The sequence below is a fragment of the Glycine max genome, chromosome 3 (genome assembly GCF_000004515.6).
Source record: "Glycine max cultivar Williams 82 chromosome 3, Glycine_max_v4.0, whole genome shotgun sequence".
In the NCBI taxonomy this organism is placed as follows: Eukaryota; Viridiplantae; Streptophyta; class Magnoliopsida; order Fabales; family Fabaceae; genus Glycine; species Glycine max.
In genome coordinates, this window is record NC_016090.4 from 34,475,339 (window position 1) to 34,498,355 (window position 23,017).

Genomic DNA, 23,017 nt, shown 5'->3' on the forward strand with positions numbered 1-23,017 from the left:
ATTAGCTAAGTACAACGTATTGCGCCATTATTACCGGCGCAATACATGCCTATATAAACGAGACACACTTTCTGCTACATTTGTGCATCTCTCCAATTTTCTTTCTTTGGTACAATTCCACATCTTTCCCAGTTTCTTTCTCTCTATATTACAACTTTGTTGATCTTTCTTCTATAGGGTGAAAATCAGTAATATATTTATTAATTTTTTATTAATTTGTATTATTTTTTATGTTATTATAGTTAATGAAAATTATTGATGACATTATTGATTTATTTTGTAGGTTTTATTATAAAAATGAGTTCTTCGATTATTATTATGGTTTATTTGAATGGAAGAATATTTCAAAGTGACGATGACATCAGATTTGAAGGCCCTAAGAAGGCTATTCAAATTAAACGTAGTGTAACTTTTGATGGGTTAAAAAAAAGAATTCGTGATAAGGTAAAATTAGATAAAAATGAAAGTATATCTACTATGATTTGTCGATTTTTAGTTGCAGGTAAATATATTGCATTGCAAATTTGTGACGATGAAGATGTTGAAACAATGATTGAAAGTTTTCAACAACAACAAGAAATGGGTGTCATTGAATTATGTGTTGAAGAAGATGTTGCCGGTGCTTCTACGTTGAATGTGGCAAATTCACTATTATCGTGTGGGAATAATATAGCTGACAATGAATCAAAAGTTCAAAGATTTGCAATAAATTTAGATGATGATTTTGACGATGATGATTACATGATATCTAATTCATATGTTGAGGACTCGTTGGATGAGGAGGAAGATATCGATGATATATCTGACACAGATGAAGAAGGTATATTTAATTAAATAATATTGTAATCTTATATTTAATTCATAAATACTTTTGAGAAAAAAACTGTATATTAAGATTTATTTGCAGGTGGAAGTGGAACTGCATTTTGGGAATCTGCTTCTTATTATAGTAACATTAATTGGAGTCATACGGATGAAGAAGACATTTGTGGTTTCGATATGGGATCAACCTTCAATATTGGCCAAGAATTATTTGTTGGCATGGAATTTGAAAGCAAAAATGCAGTAAAAAATGCACTCCAACAGTATGTTATGAAGGTGCACCAAACTTTTAAAGTTGTTGAATCAAAATCACAAAAATATGTTGTTTGCTGCGCAAATCGAAATGATGACATCCCATGCCCTTTTTATATGAGGGCAATTGTATCTAAAAAAACTGATACATGGAAAGTTACACAGTGGGGGGGACCGCACACGTGTTTAAATACAAGTATAACACAAAACCATGACAAACTTGATTCTGATTTGATTTCTACGTGTGTAGTAGGTATGATTTTAACTATTTTAATTATTTGTTTATTTATCATTGATTTGGTTTATGTTGATAATTAATTATTGTTATAATTATTTTCATAAGGATGATTAAAGAAGATCTGTCATTGAAAATTTCTTTGATTCAAGAGAGAATCAATGGTATGTTTAACTATAAAATTTCATATAGAAAGGCCTAGAAGGCTAAACAAAAGGCCATTATGATTGAGTATGGTGATTGGGATGAATCTTATGGCCAACTTTCGTCATGGATGAAGCACATGCAAAATCATTGTCCAGGATCATATTATCAAATATGTGACGATGATTTTGTAGTTGGCAATACGGTGAGTCGTGAATACCATCAGTTCTATCGAGTATTTTGGACTTTCGGTCAATGTAAAGAGGCTTTCAAGTATTGCAAGCCAATCATACAAGTCGACGGTACATTCTTGTATGGAAAATATCGTGGGACATTGTTAATGGCAACAACACAAGATGGAAATGGCCATGTTTTTCCGCTCGCATTTGCTGTGGTTGAGGGAGAAACATTAACAGCATGATCATGGTTTTTGGTACACTTGCATGAACATGTCACAGATAAAGATGGTATATGTCTCATTTCTGATCGTCATGCAAGTATAAAGTCAGTCGTTGCTAATGAAGCACTTGGGTGGCAACCTCCCCATGCTTATCATGTTTACTGTGTGCGACATATCGCAAGCAATTTCAACCACAAGTTCAAGAATGAGAAACAAAAACAAATGTTGAAAAAATTAGGTAAGATTTGACTTATAATATATCTTATTTTTATGATAATTTTACTGAAATTGGTAATGACTAATGTGCAGGATACACTCCTTGCAAACATATATTCGATAGGAATTTTGACAAATTTTGTGATTTGAGTCCTGCCATAAAAACATGGATAGGTAAGATTTCAAAAGAAAAATGGACCATGGCATATGACAGAGGAGGGCGTAGGTACGGTCATATGACAACTAATCTATCTGAATGTGTAAATAAAGTTTTTAGAGGTTGCCGCAACATACCAATAACAGCCCTTGTGAAGTCAACATACAGTAGATGTCGACAATATTTTGTAGACCGCGATCGTAAAGCTCAAAGAGAATTACAAAGCGGTCAGATTTATTACTCGAAGGTTATGAAAGAGATTCAGAAAAATCAAGAAAAGGTTTGTTCTCACATTGTCCGCATTTATGATATTCAGAGAACAATGTTTGAAGTTGAGGAGGCTTACGATCCTATGTCTCAACGAGGTGGACAAAAGTGGTCAGTTAACTTAAACGACCGTTACTGCCAATGCGGTCAATTTAGTACTTACCATTATCCATGTTCCCATATTATCGCTGCGTGTGGTGTTGTCAGCATCAACTTTTATCAACACATAGATGTTGTATACACAAATGATCACATCTTACGTGTTTACTCTCCACCGTGGTGGCCCCTGGGGTACGAGGATGTGATTCCTCCATCTGATGCGTCGTGGACACTTGTGCCTGATTCAAGTTTTAATCGTATGAAAGGAAGGCCAAGATCAACACGATTAAGGAATGAGATGGATTGGAGGGAACCTTCTCAAACTCGTCAAAAATCTGGTAGATGTGGTGTACAAGGACACAACCGACGCAATTGTCCTCTACAATCTAATCAGGGTAGTTGGTAACGTCATGGTCTGCATCCACAACACATCATTTTCACGTGGTCCATATATCACATCAAAACTGGATAAGGAGCATGATGAACTTGCCATATCAAATACACTGCATATTACAAAAATAATTAAATTTACCTACGTTAATGAAAATTCTCAAATGACAGATAACTATTTAAAAAAAAAATTGTCGAGTATCATAATAAAAAAAATAAACAAGAAGTTTAGACATATCAAAATCAATATCTCCCTATTTTATAGGTACCATGAGTTTATTTAAGTCTAATTTTTTAATAGAACTTAAATAATCTATGTCTATTTATGATTGGCTTAAATACAATATAATGCATTTTAAAAAATAGCTTCATTAAGTTTTTATGAATATTTTTTATATAGGAGTTTATGTTGTAAGAGTTTTAAATTCAATAAATTATTTACATTTAGATATATATTGATAACTGCTTATACGTTGTTTAAGTCGTACTTATAAAAGGCTGTCTTATTTTCAAAAACAATTATGATTAAAAATAAATTAAAAATTACAAAATAGATAATATAATGAAGTATATAAATCTAAAAAATATTAAAAATAGAAACCACTAGCCACTATTAACATAGTTTTAGTTTTCAAAAACATATATTTTAGAATCATAACATGATATAAATTAAGGTGCTAAAATTATATTATATATATCATAACATGATATAAAAGAATTAACATAAATATATAAAAATAGTAAATGATTTTCTAAGATAATTAACATATTAGGATTCAAACTCTGAATAGTTTTGGGAAAAAAGATAATTAACAGCTTAGGATTTCAACTCTTAATATTGTACGTATGTAAAGTTTGCAAGTCATAGCTCACTTCTATTATGACTAATACTATGGCCACATGTATTATTGAGGGTGGGAGAGGTAAGGGGAGTTAATCTTGATTACAGAAGCAGTATTTGGTACAAAGAATGATTTTCACGAACTGCACCAAATAATTTTAAAAATAAATAGCAACTAATTAACTATTTGGACCATTTGATGTTGTATAAATCTTGAAACGAATAATTTATTGACATAAAACTCTTACCTACATACAAATGTTATTTCTTCAGGTTTGTTACTTTACAAGCTAAGGTTGAAATAATACAAAATTTTTTTCATCAAATCCCGAGACTAGAACTCTTTTCTTACCTCAGTGACTTGTTCATGAAATCTACAAATTTCACGTGATTCACATATCATATTAAATACTATCAACTACTCTCTTTTTATCATTTTTTTTTTCTTCTCATTTTCTATTTATCTTTCTCTTTTATTGTATTTTATTTTATAAACTATAGAGACACAAATATAATTTTTCCTAGCATCTCTAGAAGTGAAATAAAATTAAAAAAAACTAAAAACGTGTTATGGGGAATCATGCATGTCACAAGGTAAAATTATATTTAACTTTTAATTTTATAACGTTAGTATTATATCTAACAATAAAAAAACAAATTGAAAATAATATCACCGATTTTAATATATGTAACTGTCATTAGTAATAATAAAAAATACGAACTAAAATTATTATGAAAGACATATCAAACTACAAGAGAGAGAGAGCAAGTTTGGAATGAAAGGGAGTAAAAATTACTTACCGGGAAGAAGGAAGAAGGAAGTTGCTCAAGAGTGTCTGTCTGCCGGAAGTGAAGAAGTGAGCAAATGACATGCATTTTCACTTTATAAATGGGGAATGAGTATTGCTACATGAGGTTTGGCGCAACACACCTCACATGCGTACTAGCTTCCTGTGCAGCACCTACGCCCCTACCCTGCACCTATGCTAACTAAAAGTGGTTGCGCCACTTGCATGAGTAGCAACTCATTGCGTAAAGTTTTTGGCATAACAAATTCATGCCACGTGTCAGCTCCCGGTTGAGTTGCGCCCCTGCCTTTGGTGCAATACAAATAAAAATAGACCCCCCCCCGGGAAATAGTTTTAAAACAGTCCCCTTTTGGTAAATATTTTTTAAAATGACACCAAACTGGTACTTTTGCCTCATTTTTATTCTAAATTCATATATATATATATATATATATATAATAAAATTTATATTAGTTACATGTTCATAGGTCAAATCAACGGGTCAATGAAATTCATGATCCAACCCGTATATGAACGATTTTAATTGATTCTATTTGATTTTGATTTTGATCGATTTAAATCAATTCGAATTCCCAAGTAATCCTTACCCCTACCTATGAATACCCTTATATAAAACTATAGTGCTTTATATTTTATTTTATATCTTTTAGGATTTACAACTTCTACTTTAGTTTCAAATAAGTTTTAACATTTCTCTAAAACAAATATTAAGTTTTAACACTAAAAAAAAGAAAAATATGATGAAAAGTGCATTATCAACACTACTTTAAATAATTTAAGGTCTTCAAACATGACCGGTAGACGGTCGAGATTAAATTTTTAGAGATGTTTGAGATTTAAAAGAAAAGTATGTTTGGTTGTTTGGATATTGCCTTTAAAAATAATTCTCTTTTTTTCTAATATTAAAACATATATTGTCTTGATAGATCAGTTTTCTAGAAATTATCTTTCTATTTTTAATTTTTAGAAGTAAAAATGAAATACTTTCCATTGATTTACAACTACTCTGCTCTTGTACCTTGACCTTGGTACAAAATATCAATTGGAAATTGGAATATGTTTTGTACAAATAGACATGAGAATTAACAAGTTTTCGTTTTCATTTGACTCTTAAGTTGAATTCATTTATAATGCGGACACTATTTGGTATATTCCAATATGAGAGGTGCAAGAACACCGTTCTCAACGTGAACTGCATCCCGTTAAAACTGCATGCAAACGTGCTCAGGTTTCAGGAATGGAAATTGCTCCCCTGAAATTCAAAGCAATAATCCTCCGGACGTCACAGCTGATGTAGTTATGAACAAATGTGGTGGCTTTACATGACAAACCCCCAACCACCCACCATGCAGGGATCCAAGTTCAAAGAAACAGTCAGAATTCATTACATTGCAAAAATAAACTACCCAAATATCATCATCCATTCATTTCAGTGGGAAAAAGAGGATTACATAATGACCAACCTACCGCCTGTGGGTAAAGCTAAACTAAGTTCTCACAGGTGAGGTGAGTTCACCAACCACGGCCGCCAGAATTTCCAGATCCCCATCCGTTCCCTGATGCTGCTTTCTTGGGGGCAGATCCCCAGCCAGAGCTTCCTTGTTCACCATCACTTGGACCAGCACCACCACTCGCTTGTCCCCCCCAGCCACCATTGTCACTGTTACTAGCTCCACCTCCTCCCCCTCCCCAACCACTACTGCCTCCACCGCTTCCACCACCACCACCCCAACCACCAGGAAAAGCTTCCCTTCCAGGAGAATTCTGAACCTTGGCCCCTGGAAAATTGCTTAAACCATCATCCGAATCCTTTGTATTATTAGAACCCCATCTGCCCCCATAACCAGAGTCCTGCCTTTCATTATTGGAGTTGTCTCCTCTATTGTTATAAGAACCTCGACCACGACCACGTCCACGCCCTCTTCCACCACCATATGGACGAGGCACTCCACTAGGATGTTCGTCCTGATTCCCATTGTTTCTGTATTCACCCCGTCCTGTAGAACAAAAGAAACACAGACATAAATTTTAGATAAAAAAGAATTGTTAGATCTTACTGGAAAAATGACAGGTGAAAACTAATTGGATAACATATGAAACAGAGACAAGGAGAACAGGAAACCAGTCAGCATTTTAAATGCAGAAGACTTGTGATCACTACAGATACATGAGCATGAAAGTGTGCATACTTAACAAGCAGCAGGTAGCTACCAGATGACATTCAAGGAAAAATAACTAAATAATAAATTCATTTAACCCAGCAAAGCTGCAAGAGCATACTGATTAGATAACCAGACATAAATAAATAGTCAGTTCAACACCCAACTAGTTCCAAGAATACATGAAAACTAAATATAGCTGAATTCAGAACCAAATCAATATACCTGTCCTGGAACCAGGTGTAGATGATCGATCCCCCCTATCATAAGAGTGACCTCTCCAGCCACCACCCTCACTGTTTGAGCCACCACCCCAGCCACTACCCACAGATGCCCCTGATGAGCCACCAGCTGCAGGGCTTCGCATTGGTACCATAGCAGCAACAGATCTAATGGAAGGGGCTGAATCATGCTGGGGATCATCAATATGTCTCTGAAAATATGCTACAAGCCTATCAATGTCCTCAAACATCTTTTTCCTAAACCTGAATCCTTTTGGGTAAAGCCCAATGTACTCATGGTGTGGATTTGTACTTCTTATATAAGTTAATATAAATGTGCCAGGATGTTCATGGGAGATGCCAAAACTATAGACTATGCGCATAGGATACTCAGCTTTCTCCATCCTCAAAAGTTCATCAACTTCTGCTTTTGTACCCTTTCGGAATTTGCGATAGTTTAACATTGACTTTAAGTGAGCCACCAAGGGATCAACATAGCGGTCCATAACCTAAGCAATAATCAGTAGGAAATAAGTCATATAGTCACAAGCAAAGCATCCAGAAAATTGGGGACAACTTACCTCATCTAAGTCCTCAAAAGTGTCCTCTCCAATTTTTAGTGTCTTCCCGATTCGGAGTAAGCTTGTTATGTCCTTGTGTTCCTTCCCACCTTCAACTATATCCTTATGGGCATATACTCCATCATTAATTTTAAGAGTTAAAGTAAGATATGAAGGTCCTCGTGAACTAGGACGGATAATACTTTCTCCAGGATCTTTGTCAGACAAGAACTGCATAAAGATAGAGGCAAAGCTAAGCTAGCACCATATCAATCATTAAATCTTTGCTACAGGAAAAATCAAATTAAGATTTTTTTTCATTTAATGATTACTTGCTCATAAGATGGTGCTTTATATATCAAATCCTACCAAATACAAGTTCATCACACTGAAAACCCACACAAATTTTAAGAACTTAGAATCTATGATCTCTAATCTCTAAGCACCAGAATTCAAGCAAGCAAAATTATTCATTATTTCAGTGAATATCATGGGCTTATTCTTCAAAACAAGAAGCAACCAATGAGCAATAGAATGAAATAAGGAAATATTACTATGAATCTACTTCAATTACATAAATTGTTTGGAAGTGATCACATCCAAACCAACTTTACCGGTACATACAACCAACACCAACTCAAACAATTTAAGTTTAGGAGTCAATCATCAGAAAAAAATTCTCATCAATAATTTAGTTCTAACTTCCAACTTCAAAGACATGTTGAGATGTGCATACACAGAAAACCAAGACAATTTCACAACTTTGGAAAATCCAATTATGATTCTAATAAAAGGCCAATAAAATACAAAATTTAACATAAAAATACTCAGCTACAAACCTCCATTGCTTCATCGGCAGTTATGTTCTGAAAGCGTGGATGAACAATCATCCTTGGCTTGAAATGCTTCTTTGCAAGCTCCTTTTCTTTCCGAGCTTTGTCTTGATCACTCTGAAAACAGCTCCGGTCCTCATGGTAATAAGGGTCAATATCACGGTTATTCTGTAACCGATTACTTCTCATTTCACTATCCTTACATACAAGGAAGACTTGATACCTATTCTTTTGAATTGACTTAATTTTACAAGTGAGCATGTCACCTTCATGTAGCCTATCAGACAATTCAATTACATCTCTCCAGTCATCTGTATAGTCTTCTTTCAAGAGGATTCCGGTCATTCCAGATTCAAGCCCACATATTGCTTTCTGGGCTTGCACTCTCCGAACTGTGACTTGAACGATTTTGCCTTCAGCAAGGGTCTCTTCAGTCTCACCTGAAATCATATAGAATTCCTCATCTTGACTTGGTTCTTCATATTGCTTACGCCAATCCTGAAAACCTTGAATCAATTCTCTTTTTATGTCATAGAAAGTTTGTATTTTGTTCTGACGTTTTTTCCCAGAAGCATATTCCTCAACATCAAGGTTTTTCAAATAACTAGGTCGGTCTCTCACATGCTCTATGGCCATCTCCAGTGCATCATCATCATCATTTGCATCACCTGTGCCATCTTCTTCATACACATCTTTGGCCAACTCTTGTGCAAGAATATAAGATTCAGGATGAATTCTTGTATCATCCAGCAAATCGATAAATTGGCTGCTGCTAGCAGCTAAACCACTTCGCCGGACACGCAAGAAACCAACCGCATTGACAAACACCTTTTTACCAAGTTTATGTTCAGTCAGAAAGTCCTTCCGAGTAAAAATTGCACCAGCTCTTACAAGGGATCTCTGTAAGGATGCAGCCTTCCGTGGACCAAGCCCAGAAATAAATTGTAATGGAGCAAATAACCATTCATGACTTATTGCTAAATTAATGTCTAAGCCAACCTGATTGGTCACATCTACCATAATCTGCTCAACCATTGCAAATTTATCATCTGGGTTGAGAAAACTCTCCAAAGGGCTCAGTTTCCATGACAATATTTCCTTTCTAGGTCCACATAATGTTGCAACCATTGCCAATGGGTTCTGGAGATAACGTCCAAGAGCAACTGCTCGCCTCACTATACCTATTAAAGTAAGAAAAGTGGAATCTTATACCTATCAATGCAAAAAAAAAAGGATGAATTATGGGATTCCTTAAAGAGAAGGAGCAGCAAAACAATATTACCTTGTTGTGAAGGAAGTTGTTCAGAGGAAATTCGAGAATTTTCATAAAGACGAGGAAGAGATTCATCTCCATAGACAATGCTGAGCCCATCCATTTCGTGCCCAACATCTCTAGGATTTTCCTCCACCATCTTAAAAATGACCTGATAAAAGTAGACCAAATCACAGATAAGACCCACCATATGACAACAACAAAAGCTTTTTCCCACTAGTGGAGAAAAATACATTAATCAAACTACTTATAGGATTCATATGCAAATAAATTAGAAAACTATGAACTAGTGATACCATTACTCAGGCAATTTATTACAGCTTAATTGTAATTATCATACATCATCAACTTACCCAGTAGGAGGTAAAGATGACCAACTCAAATAGTGTATTTAGGAAAATACGAGTATATTAGAAACAATTGAATCTACTAAGTGCACATTTGGTATGAGGGAGCAGAATGGGAATCAAAATAGGAATACAATCGAGAATTGATCCTTCCCACTTCCATGTATGGTTAGGTAACTGGAATTAAATGGGAATAAGAATTCCTTAAATTGCAGGGAAAGGTACTACATCATAAAAGTGATGAATCCTCCAGTCCATTTCACAACATACAGGCATTGACATAGAAACCAATATACAAACCTCGTATATATCTTCCTTCAAACGGGTGCAAGACAAGTTAACTGCTCCTAAAACAACAACATGCGGTTGGTGATCGGTCATAAACTTTAACACCCGTTCCTGGTCATTCTTCTTCCGTTGTTGGTCATTAACATTCTGGGACCTAAAAGTAAGTGACCCAGTGTAAAGAACATCAAGCACTTCACCCGATGAATCTAACATGACAAAAGTTGTTAGCGGCTTTCCAGGGCCCCAACAGCATGCCATAACTCGAGGAGCAGCCTCATCATCTGAGCCAAGATCATTTTCCTTCTGTTGGTAAGGTCCCACGGCAACCTTAGTCCATAAGGCCTTCCCATATTCCATAAGTAACCAATTCTTGGCTTTACTTGCCAGGACACCTCTTGCCTCTTTTTCCATTGACGGTAAAAGGAATCGAAAAATGGCATCATGCAGTATCAACTTCCTCTGATCATTCCACAGCTGAGCAGATCTGCTAACACTGTCACTAATATAATATTCATTGAATTGGTCTATTAACTTATTAAGATACTGCTCAGGCAGTTTAATAGTAACTTGAATGAGTTTCTCCTCTTCTGCCTTGTGTATAAGGAGCCATTGCACATCTTCAAACTTAGACAAAGGCTTCTCCCGCAGCCACTTCACCCCAGCAAACTGATGGAAAGAATCTATTGTTGTATTTCCATCAGCAGTAGGACAAGTTGACACAACTGCATGGTCAAGAAAGTGGCTGCGAACATGTTTCCTAATGCTAGGCTCACAACTTATCTCAACAGCAGCCTGGAACAAAATAACAAACAAGATCAAACAATGGCAGCCTTACAATGATTAAGAACAAAGTTACAAATACATACCATGTGCCTGGCACATTTAAGTACTTCTTCAGGGGTATCATACATAGCACATGTAAAGTTAGAAGCCATCTCTTCTGGTGTTTCCTTTGGATCTTCCAACTCTTGCTACAGGGCATGGAAAACAAAACCTTTAGTATAGGGTCAAAACAAACAACAGTTCCAAATCTAAGCAAGCTTACCAGGTTAACTTCAGTTAGGCATAATCCAAGTTGCTCAGGACTACACCCAAACCTGCTTGCAACCTCCCAAAGACCAGCCTTACTGAAAGTGCTATACATTGACTTCCTTTTTGGCCTCTTGTATTGTCCTTCATCAACACCAGCTTCGCCAGGTGGGAAATGCAAGTTGAACTTGGAGTCAACATCATCAACCTCCCTCTCAGATCCTGCTTCCTTCAGCGATCTCATAACTGATTCAAACAATTGACGATTCAAGTTTAGTCTTGTTTCATCATACACACGACGGGACTCTTCTTCAAACCGTTTATTATAGTATGACTGGAGGGCACTCTTCCGCTTCTGAAGAAGCAACCACTTCTTGTCCAAGTCCTGAAGAGCCCAAAGTACCTAAACAATGCACAATGAATCCATTTGCAGAATTTTAACTACATCATCAATAATCAATAATAAGCATAATAGTAGCAAATGATACCAAAATCAATGTTCACAGACCTTGTGCCATTTCAGAGTAGGTGTCTTGTCATTCTTATCCCAATTATCATCACCAGCTTCAGGGTGCTCTAGGTCTTTTAATAGGCTTAAGCAGTCCTCCTTCCGATACATAGCAATAAAAGGAATCTAGAAGACAAAATTTTTCACATTAGGAAAATGAAGAAAAAACTAACAATAGATTCAAAAACTCATGGATAAAATAATACTGACATCTAACTTTTGCACATGATGCAGTTCCAAAAATCTGATAATATCATCCTTGTCAACTGGTAGGTCATCCTCTTCATTATTCTGGGAGTTTGAAATCTTCTTGGGAATCCAAGGAATTGTTCCATTTTTAAGTTGCTTACAAATCCATTGACTCTCTTCATCTATACTACTTGCATCCACCGGAGGAGTACCAGTACTTTCATCAGATACCTACAAAATAATAAAAATAAAAACAGTTCATTATACAAGAGAGCACTTCAAAAATCAGTAAATTTTGATCTATGTCCACAGAGATCTCAGAAGACCTGCATTCTCTCAGGAATATCAAGCTCCCTAATCCAGTCATCCTTCTCTGTCATATATTTCTCAGAAAGAACAATAGGCTCAAATTCATCTTCAAGTCTAGTCTCTCTAAATTCACTCATTTCTAGATTTTTCTGGCGATTCAGAATCAACTCATCTGGATCACCAAATAATTCTTGAGCTTCTTGTAGAGCTGAAGAAGAGACTCCAGGAGCCTGCCTAGTTTTCTTTTTCTTCAGCTTCCTCTGCCTATATAGAATTGAAGTAACAGATCCTTAGATGAAATTAAACTTTAACAATAAAAATTAAAAAAAAATAAATTAAAATACCTCATAGGAGCCCCATTCTCATCAACTTCTTCTTCATCCACAATGAAGTCAGCCATTTCATCATCTTCTCCAATGTCAGCATCCTCTTCCTCTTCTCCTTGCTCCTCCTCTTCAGCAATGTCTTCAAGTGGAGCTCCTGTAATACATGGAAGGTATGGTAAGCAAGTGCTTGGATATTGTTGCATGTATGAGCATAAATTACTTTACTTTTGGCATACAAAATGGCATTCCACATGAGACAGTTAGAGTTCATTAGCCGGACTAAAATGCCAAAAACCTACATTGACAACCCAGAATCCATGAGGACTGAAATATTTTTCATATCTTTTACATAGAATGCAATACTTTGTCCTCATTAGCATCAAAGGAAAAATTCAAAATAACATAAATGCTATTTTAGTAATTTCACTTTCAAAAATCATTTTACACTATTCCAAGTAAACTCTTTCTTACAAAATTGTTCTTCAGTGAATATCTCCAACCTCAGAATTCATTTATCCAAAAGTGATATATCTGTAATTCATTCAGTGTGAAAAGTAATTTTCCCGCAGCAACCAAGTACTGCCAATGAAAAACAAAAAAAATAGACCACCACAAATGGAGTATACCTTCATCATCACCAAATAAACTGCGTTTAAGCTTCTCCTCAGCAGTTCGCCCAGCTTTACCACTTCCAACAAGCTCCTCCTCATCAGAAAGCCCAGAGGGCTCCTCCTCAATATCCCTCCTGCCTTTTTTCAGCCGCTTGAACTTTTTGCTCTCCTTATGAATTACAAAAAATTATTGTCAATAAATTTGTATGTATAGCATGGAGCATGGTATTTATCCACTAAAAGTCAACATTAATAATGAGAAATTGAAACATATATACGAAAAATTCAAAACCTTCCGACGATGGATATTGATATTATTGTCCTCCAGCAATTCATAATCATCTTCATCAAGGACATACTCCTCCCTAAAACAGTGAGATTAATTTGTCAAATATGAATGTCAATATCATTAATGTTTAAAATTTCAACCAAGTACAGACAAAAGCACGCAATCAAATTTTTTTCAATCCAATGTCTATCTCCCTCCAAAGGGACACATAATGAAGGGGTACCGGATAAAAAAGCAAGGGCAGCAGAAGCCAGTCCATGCGCATTGTTGAACTTTTAAAAAATAGAAGACAAATTTATATGTAATTATGTCATTCAAAAAACTTGTAAATAATTTTAAGGGAAAAACCTATCAGTTACTTGATGCAAGAGTGATAATCATATACACATATATGTAAAATAATAAAAAATATATATTATCAAACATTGTGCTTTCTTCTCTAAACATATAAGCTCATCAACTTCAACCACAAGCAGATGTAAAAAAAAAAAATACATAAGCGATAAAAACTGACTTTTTCTTCCTCTTTTTCTTCTTCGGTCGCTCCTCATCACTTTCTGCTCTCTCTTCTTCTTCATCCTGCTCCTCTTCGTCCTCAATGTCGTCCACTATAAACCCATCATTTTCATATTCATCCTGCCCTTCTGAAGTGACGAGGGTAAGAAAAAGAGTATCAGAAACAACAAAAATAAGACATTATTAGCTCCAGAAAATCAGACACCATCCGAAAGATCACATTCATATAAGCAAAAACAAAATGAAAAAATAAAAAACAAAACAAAAAAAAGAGCAAAATGATAAACTCTAAACTGACAATCACATTGCATTTACCAAAGGCAACATCCCTTACCCCTCCCCCATCAAACAGAACATCAAAACCCTAATTTCAAGGTCGAAACACTAATGTTCTACCAAACCCAACACCGCCACCGCCACTGAAGAAATTAGCATGCGAATAAAAACTGAAAAATAAAACAAAAAATAGCATTCACGAAGCGCGTAGTTCAGAAATTTCGACCGAATCAAAAGTTCATACCCTCTTCTTCGTCCTCGTCTTCGTTGTCCTCGCGACCCTCTTCCAATTCGTCACCGTCGACGGGTTCCCTCTCTTCCTCGTCGAGTTCGACGTCGTCTGCGCGCATTGAAGAGCCACAGAAACCGAAAATGAGAGAAACTTCGAAGGGGAAAAGAAAATGCAAATGGAAATTTTGGAGTTTCTAGGGTTCACCTTCTTCATCCGAGATTACGCCTTTGGCCATGATTGAAGAGCTACGAAACACAGCGAATTAGCAAGAACGACAGAGAAAGCGAAACCGAACCGAAACGAAACGCAGGTGCTGTCGAATGCGAATCAGAAGAAGCGAAGGGAGAGTAGAGTTTGTAGAGGGGAAGGATAGCCCAAGTGATGTTGTGCATTTATATTTGTTTATTTTGTTTATAATTAGGAGTGTGTTTGTAAATTTGTTAAGTGGATTGAAAATTTAATTATTCTAAAAAATGCAATGTGGGAACATGATGTTTTTCTCTTACACGAGTTTTGAAAAATTATTTTCAAGTATTATTCTAATAATTTATTGTGTTTTTTTTTTTACAAAATGTAATGATTAATTGTTGAAGAAATATTTTTGGAAAATAACAATATCATATCTGACTTTATTTTCATTTTCAAAAAAGGTAATATATATATCCATGTGAGAAATCATTTTTTAACATAATTATAATTTTATTCTAATCACTTTATATTTCTAAAAATTATAAAATCTAAGTAAACATATTTTTATTCTAGAATAAAAAAAAATATTTTTATTCTGAGAAAAAGCTAAACATATTTTTGAATTTATTCAAAATAATTTTTTTATTATAATAGCTTTAAAAATGTAAAATTATATTTTAAATAAATAGCCTTTGATATTTATATTTTGCAGTTGTTGATTGCCACCAATTTCAATATATACTAACTATTTTGTGTTAGTAAATTATAGGAATTAAAAGTATGTTTAAGCAAATATTTTTAAGTTTTCTTCAAAAGTTATAAACAATAGATAACTATTTCTTTAAAGGTAAATAAAATAAGCATATACTACAATTTGTTATTAACTTGTAAGCCTAATTTATGTAACTGTTAACCGAATAAGTCATTGGTAATTTGAAAATCTTCTACATGTTTAGAGAAAAAAATCTAAAAGTTAGTTACTTATTTTTTTTAAAAAAAATCTTTAAAATAAAATACACTAAGCATACAGTTGCTTTCAAGTTTTAGTATGACTCAACTTATATTATCAAGTTTTCTTACATAACATTTTTGTAATGAAAAACTAAAAAAAAGCATTTTTTAAATAAGATTCGAATCAAAATTTCAAGGTCAAATTAATTTGTTGGTCCATGAATTATTTAACAATCTTTAGTTAAATCCTTAAATATTTATTTTAAATTGGGTTCCAGAATTTGTATTTTTAAATTTTTTGCTTGGTAATTTAAGGTTTCTAATTTGAGGTGATTTTTTTTATTTGTCTAGTTATACAATATGACATTCATATTTCAGAGAAGAAACATTCATTATGGTGTTACATGGCATGGGGAAGTTGAAATTTGGGTCATTATTGCACTATGTTGATTGTAAAATAGACAATTTCCATGATTAAGACATTGAAAAATGGTATTTTTTGAAGTGTCTAATTTATTTGAGGAGTTAGTATACAAATGTAAGGACATGGTTTAAACTTGGAATGAAATTTTTGTCCCTTAAATTCTTAAACACTCTGTATTGAATGGTAAATAGGTAAAATTTGGAGTTAAATGGTCCCTCAACTATTTCATATTTTGGTTTTTAGTCCTTCCTAAAATGGTTGTCCATATTTAGTCCCTTGTTTTTTTTGTATTACTCAAAATTAATTATGTGAGGTTGAATTTTTGCTTTCCCCATTTTAGGCCCCTTAAGAATTAATTTTGAGCAATAAAAATACATTAGGGACTAAAAATGGACAATTTTTTTAAAGGGACTAAAATTAGTCATTTGAAATTCGACAAGGACTAAAAATAGACACAAATTTTAAAAAAAGACTAAAAAACAAAATTTTAAATAGTTGATGGACCTAAAACTTATTTAACCCTAAAGTTTGTAAATAATGATGGAAAAAGAGTAATGGTTAGGTGTATGCAACAAAGGCTTCTAAGGCTTACTGTAGACCATTCAAAGGTGTAGATGGATGTCATCTTAAGAAAAAGTATAAAGAATAACTATTGATAGTAGTGAAGTGAGATGATGATGATCAATATTTTCCTTTAGCTTGGGTTGTTGTGAAGACAAAAATAAAGAAAATTAGTATGTAATTTTTTAATATCTTACTTGAAGACATTGAGAATATAAGAATAAATAGTTGTGTCTTTATTTTAGACTAACAAATGATGAATTGATAAATTACATTATTTTATATTATGTTTGATTTATGACAATCAGTGTTTGAGCGTTTACAGTGAACTTTTTGTACTCGTGTTATTAATAAACGTTGATTCTAACATTTGATGAGATCTTGAAAGTTGTTGATCACATATTTTATGTAAGACATTTATTTAGTAATTTCAAGCATAATTTTGGTGATGATACATTGTTAAAGGATTTGATGATGAGAAATGCTAAGACTATTTGGAGGCATGGAATGATCAAATGCACCAAATCAAGCACAATATCATTAATGCATACAATCAATTATATGTGATTCTAGCTCCATCCTATAAGCACATATCTAGTTTCCATCCAAAATGTGATGTTATGAAAATAACTTATTTGAAGCATTTAATAACATGTTATTAATATGTTGTCTATTTGCAAAAACTAAAATCAAAAGTTAAATTTGCAAGGTATAATAAGTATATAACAACATAAGTAAATTATTGATGAGAGTGAATTTGATTGATGATTGAAGTCTTTTGTAATATTTCATTTAGAGTCAAAAGCTAAGCCAAAGGAGAAACTATTGTATGGACATTGCCCTAAAATTTAAGTGTTGGGTACATTCAATAAAAAAAGTGACACCTCATTAAAATATTATAAAATAGTATAAAAGTTAAAACAAAAACATAACGCTTCATCCTTTTTCTTAACAAGTTAACATCTTCTCCTTCGATCCTATTTCACACTAAGTTTCGCTCCATTCACATTATCAGTCTTGCAAATCGCTACTAAGTTGTTGTTGACTTCCTCAAACTAAATTTCTCTTCTTTACTCTCACATTACCATCACACTCACTTTTAGTTTTCGATTTTCAACTAGTTTGACCAAGTTCTTTCTCATTTTTACCTAGATCTTATTTTGCTTCAAGTTATTCACTTTTTCATTTCTTCACAAGTTTACTAAGCAAATAATAAAGCTTTTAACTTTAAGCTCTACTTTATTTCTAAGGACACTTGGAGAGGTTTTAATCTTGATGTTATACACACTCTCATAAGTAAATTGTATCCTTTTGATTTTAGTGAACAAAAAAAATACTTTGAGATTTTAATTTTAACATTTTATTGTTTATGCTCCTGGTTAGTTTAGATTTGAAGAACTTATCCATGTGGTTAAGTTGTGTCAATATTTGTCAAGAACAAATAAGTTAAAATACATTTAACTTAATTGATCAATTCATTATTGTTATCTTAACTCTTTTAGTTTTTATAATTACCAAAAAAATCATTTTTTCAACAATGAAGATCATCAAAACAAAATTGCATAATTTAATGGAAGATGAGTTTCTTATAAACAATATGACTATTTGCATCGGAAAATAAATACCTACAAAACTTTAGTTTTTATTTGATTATTAATGAGTTCAAGTATTTAAAGGAGCAAGTGAATAATACTTCAAATGCATGTGATTGTTGTATTACAAAGTGTGTACTTACTTTTGTATTAGTGATACCGATAATCTATTTAAACATAATATTTTGATTTTCTAAAAATAATTTATCAAGTTTTATCATTGATTTCACACATAACATGTCATTTTATATGTTTCATAAAAATTTATCATGTAAAAACTCATAATACTAGTAAATAAATCATAAAGTATATTACAAGCAATTGCTTTAAATAACCTAACAATGTGTTTAATAACATAAACACCCATAATAATAAACAAATTTATACCTTTGTCATCTACTATTAGTGTTTGCATTGACTTTACAAGAACAAAGTTAGATTTAATAATTTTGTATGACATCAATTCATCTTAAACTACTTTTTATTCATTTCCAAGAGTTTTTTTAGAGGTTAATAAAATCATTTAACATACCATGTTGGAAAAAAAAGGTTTGAGTTCGACAAGAACCAAAGATACCTTAGATTTTGGTTATATAAGTTTTAAAACTTTTACCTTAATTAAGTATACTTTTTTAGTTTCTTTTTCTTTTTATAGAGTTTTCATAAAAGACTCTAAAATAAGAGGGAAGTCAATACCTACATTTGAAATGCGAATAAAACATGAGCTTTAGGATTGAGAAAGGAACAACCTCTTTTAAAATCATGTTTAACTTGATATCTAATTGGGAAATCAATAAAAAAAAATTATTTTCAATCACTTTAGATAATACTTCTGCCAATTAAAAGTATGCAAGATGTCTTAAAGTTCATCTTAATTTGCAAAACAGTTTGTTGTGTAGTGGTAAGTTTTTCATATTTGATGTGGTGTTCATATACTCAATTTGATTGTTCAAGAGGGTTTAAAAGAGTCTCGTCATGCACTTCATAGAATTAGAAAAAGTGTTAAGTATGTTAAAGGATCAAATGATTAAATTCAAAGATTGTATGCAAGAAATAGGCATTGAAAGTAGTGTTGGTTTAAGATTGGACATGCCAACTAAATGGAATTCAACATATTTAATGCTTGAAAGTGCACTTAAGTATGAGAAAGCATTTGATATTCTTAGGGTAACAAATGACAATGATCATAATTGCCCGTCAAATGAAGAATGGAGGAGGGAAAAAAAATTGTGACACTTCTTAGAACCATTTTTTGAGACCACAAACTTAATATTAGGTTCTTCTTACCCAACCTGAAACAGATAGTTTTTGCAAGTATGAAAGATTGAACGCATGATAAAAAAAACTTGTTAAATGAGGATGAGGTAATAAAGAAAGTGTGTGCAAAGATGAAAAACAAACTTAGCAAGTATTAGAAGGAATATAATGATGTATTGTCTTTTGGAACTATTCTCGACTCGTGTTTCAAACTTAAGTTTTTATTTTTTTGTTACACAAAATTTGATAAGTCAACCTCTAAGAATAATATTGGAGATGTGAATAAAAAGTTTGAGAAACTTTATGAAGAATATGTAATTAATTTTAATGATCAAAGTGTTTCTCAATCTCAATCATATGGTGATTCTAGTATGTTAGGTAAGTGAAGGAGAAAAAAAAAAGATGTCAAAATTATTCAAGGTACTTTTTTAATTGCATAGTCATTAGTTTCATATTTTCATTCATGTTTTGTTACGGAGCATAATAAAATATTTTTTGCAGGAATTTAAAAAGTTTCAAAATGAGCCTAAATCTAAATTTGGAAAAAGTGAATTGGATGTTTATTTGGAAGAGAAAACATTTAATTATGATGACTATTACGATTTAGATGCGCTAGGTCATTGGAAGACTAGTAAAAACATACTTCTCACACTTGCAACCATAATAAGAGATATATTAAGTATCCCAATAACTATAGTAGCAACAAAATCAACTTTTGATATTGGTGGATGCGTTCTTACCAAATACTGAAGTTTCACCCTTCCTGAGACTAATAAGATGTTAATTTGCATTAGGAATTGATTGCACGGTTTTGAAGAATTTCCTAATTGTAATAATTTATTACTATATTTACTATTAGTTTATTATCTTAAGATTTATGGCTTAATTTTTTCTCAATTTATATAAGATGAAGAAAGTGTTTGTCTTGGAATAGAAAAGCTAAATTTGAATGAAGTACACGGCATGTACTAATGTACAATATTTTGGTAACGTTTGTCTTATTTATTTTGCAATGTGAACCAAATTTAGTGCATTTAGCATTGGATATGGAAATGATGCAAAAATGCTATTTACTTGAAAGCCACTTATTTAGTGACTGAAATTCCTTTTGTTTTCATCATAAAGACCTTTTCTTTCTTTGTCCTTTTTCATATTTATGGTCAAAATGTGATTCCTAAATTGCATTTAATATAAAGACCTCTTCTTCCTTTGTCATTTGTCATATTTTAAATTTATTTAAATTATATCAATCCTAGTTAGCATTTATTCATAATCTTTCCCTCTTCAAATTAGTTGCATGATTGGATTTATTTTGTTACATAAATACTAGTGGATGGAGTAATGAGCTATGATTAAGAGAATCTTCTCATAACTTATGCAATTGACTACTTTCTTCAAGGATATTTGGGAAATTCAACATCTTAAGCTTTATCGAAATCCATGTGATTTCCTCCACATCTTGTGATGTTGCAATTAATCTTTCAAATGAAATAGTTGGAAACCAAGAATGCAAATACTAGACAAAACTTCGATTAGGTTTTTATTTTAGGAGTGAAACTAGATTCCAGATTAGTAGATTATACACGTTTTGTTTAATGATCAATTAATTTTTTTTCATATTTCACTTTGTTTCATTTGTAGTTGTGATTTGTATCATACTTTGATTAGAGGTTCTTAGAATTCAATGCATTATTATTCTAGTAGCAAAGCAATTTGATACTAACACAGGAAAAGAATTCATTGTTTTTATTGCTGCACATTCATTTGGTACAATTTAACGTGATTCATATAATAGTGGATTGACCCTAAGCCGTATGCGTCATTTATATATGAGATCCATTTTGTCCTAACCCACATGGGCTAGGGCCAAATGGGCTAGGGTTGACCTATTTGATGACTTTACATAACATGCTATTTTATATGTTTCATGAAAATTTATCATGTACAAGTTCCATATTACTAGTAAATAAATAATAAATTATATTACAAGAAATTTCTTTAAATAACCAAAAATTGAGTTTAATAACATAAACACTCTTAATACTAAACAAACGTTTACCTTTATAATCTATTACTATAGTGTTTGCATTAACTTTACATGAACAAAGTTAGATTTAATAGTTTTATATGACATCAATTCACCTTAAACCATTTTATATTGATTTATTTCCAAGAGTTTTTTTTTTGGAGATTGATAAAATCATTTAACGTACCATGTTGAAAACAAAGGTTTGAGTCCGACAAGAACCATAGATACTTTAGATTTTTGTTATATAAGTTTTGAAACACTCACCGTAATTAAGTCTAGTTTTTTAGTTTCTTTTTTTTATAGAGAATTTTCAAAAGAAACTCTAAAATAAGAGAGAAGTCAATGCCTACACTTGAAATGTAAAGAAGCCATGAGCTTTTGGATTAAGAAAGGAACAACTTCTTTCATATGTTTAACTTGATATCTAATTTGTTGTTTAATTTCCTTTTTTACTTTTTTCCCCATGAAATATCTCATCCCCTTTATTTTTTTTTCTTGTAAAAATAGTCATAGATATCTCATTCCTATATTTTTGTAGCAACCAAACAATATTACGATTTAAATTAAGTAATAGACTTCTAAAAAATACATATATCTAAGTAGGGTTTCAACTCTAATTAGTTAATTTATTTTTGGTTCAAAGGGTGTTATCTCAAAGAGTGTTGTGTACCCCATTCTTGTTTGTCTAGATATTTCAGATTTATAAATATTAGTTAGTGACTGATAATCAAGTGTGTAGAATATTGATCATCCAAAACTTATCATCCCAAACGTTTTTGATTGACATATTCACTAGTCAAAATGCTTATGATTTTTCACACAGAATAATTTGGCATTTTGAAACAACATTCAAAGTTATTAGAATTATGTTTATATTTTGGCTAGAATGTCTTGTTCTAATAACATTTTTTCTGTCTAAGAGTTTGAATTTTAGACTTTATTTAAGAAATTCAAACTTAGTTTTATTTGAATCAACATAATGTTGGTGTTTAACCATAACTCAATTTTGTTAGAAATGTTTGTTAATTTTGTTATTATATTTTTTGATACATGCAAAAAGAACAAATGAAAGCAATATAACTATCTAAAAACTATAACACCCATAGCATTGCACAAGTAGATCGAACTAAGTGCAAGAGGGCACAACATCTAGAACAACAAATGTTGATTGGAAGATGCACCCATCTTAGCCAACTAGTTAACCACTTTATTACCTTTCTTGTTGGTATGCTTGAAGATAACCTCCCACACCAACAATTTGACCTACCTAATCTTATTAATAATTGCTTGATAGGGATGAAAATGAAGATTATCCATAAACACCATATCAAGAGCCATCATATCATCAAATTCACAAATGATCTTCCTATAGCCTTTTGATCTTGTTATATTAGTTTCTATTTGTACTATTAGCGT

General features: G+C 32.5%; 1 protein-coding gene across 1 annotated transcript; it reads right to left on the reverse strand.

Moving 5' to 3' along the window:
- Positions 1 to 5,861: 5,861 nt before the first annotated feature.
- Positions 5,862 to 14,988, reverse strand: LOC100808591 (transcription elongation factor SPT6 homolog). Its single transcript, XM_003521050.5, has 17 exons — positions 14,803 to 14,988; positions 14,611 to 14,706; positions 14,089 to 14,218; positions 13,578 to 13,650; positions 13,301 to 13,454; positions 12,693 to 12,828; positions 12,366 to 12,612; positions 12,061 to 12,270; positions 11,851 to 11,976; positions 11,359 to 11,745; positions 11,180 to 11,284; positions 10,326 to 11,105; positions 9,688 to 9,829; positions 8,412 to 9,586; positions 7,594 to 7,803; positions 7,017 to 7,521; positions 5,862 to 6,629 (listed from the first exon to the last, which is right to left on the reverse strand). The coding sequence occupies exons 1-17, from the start codon at positions 14,831 to 14,833 to the stop codon at positions 6,145 to 6,147; spliced, it is 4,992 nt and encodes a 1,663-aa protein (XP_003521098.1). The 5' UTR covers positions 14,834 to 14,988; the 3' UTR covers positions 5,862 to 6,144.
- Positions 14,989 to 23,017: the final 8,029 nt, after the last annotated feature.

Coding starts and splice junctions, on each gene's coding strand:
- LOC100808591 (XM_003521050.5), bottom strand. CDS start 14,833: ATGGCCAAAGGCGTAATCTCGGATGAAGAAG. Junction 13,651..14,088: donor AAGAAAAAGAGGAAGAAAAA/GTCAGTTTTTAT, acceptor TCACTGTTTTAG/GGAGGAGTATGTCCTTGATG. Junction 9,830..10,325: donor TGAAGGAAGATATATACGAG/GTTTGTATATTG, acceptor TACTTTTATCAG/GTCATTTTTAAGATGGTGGA.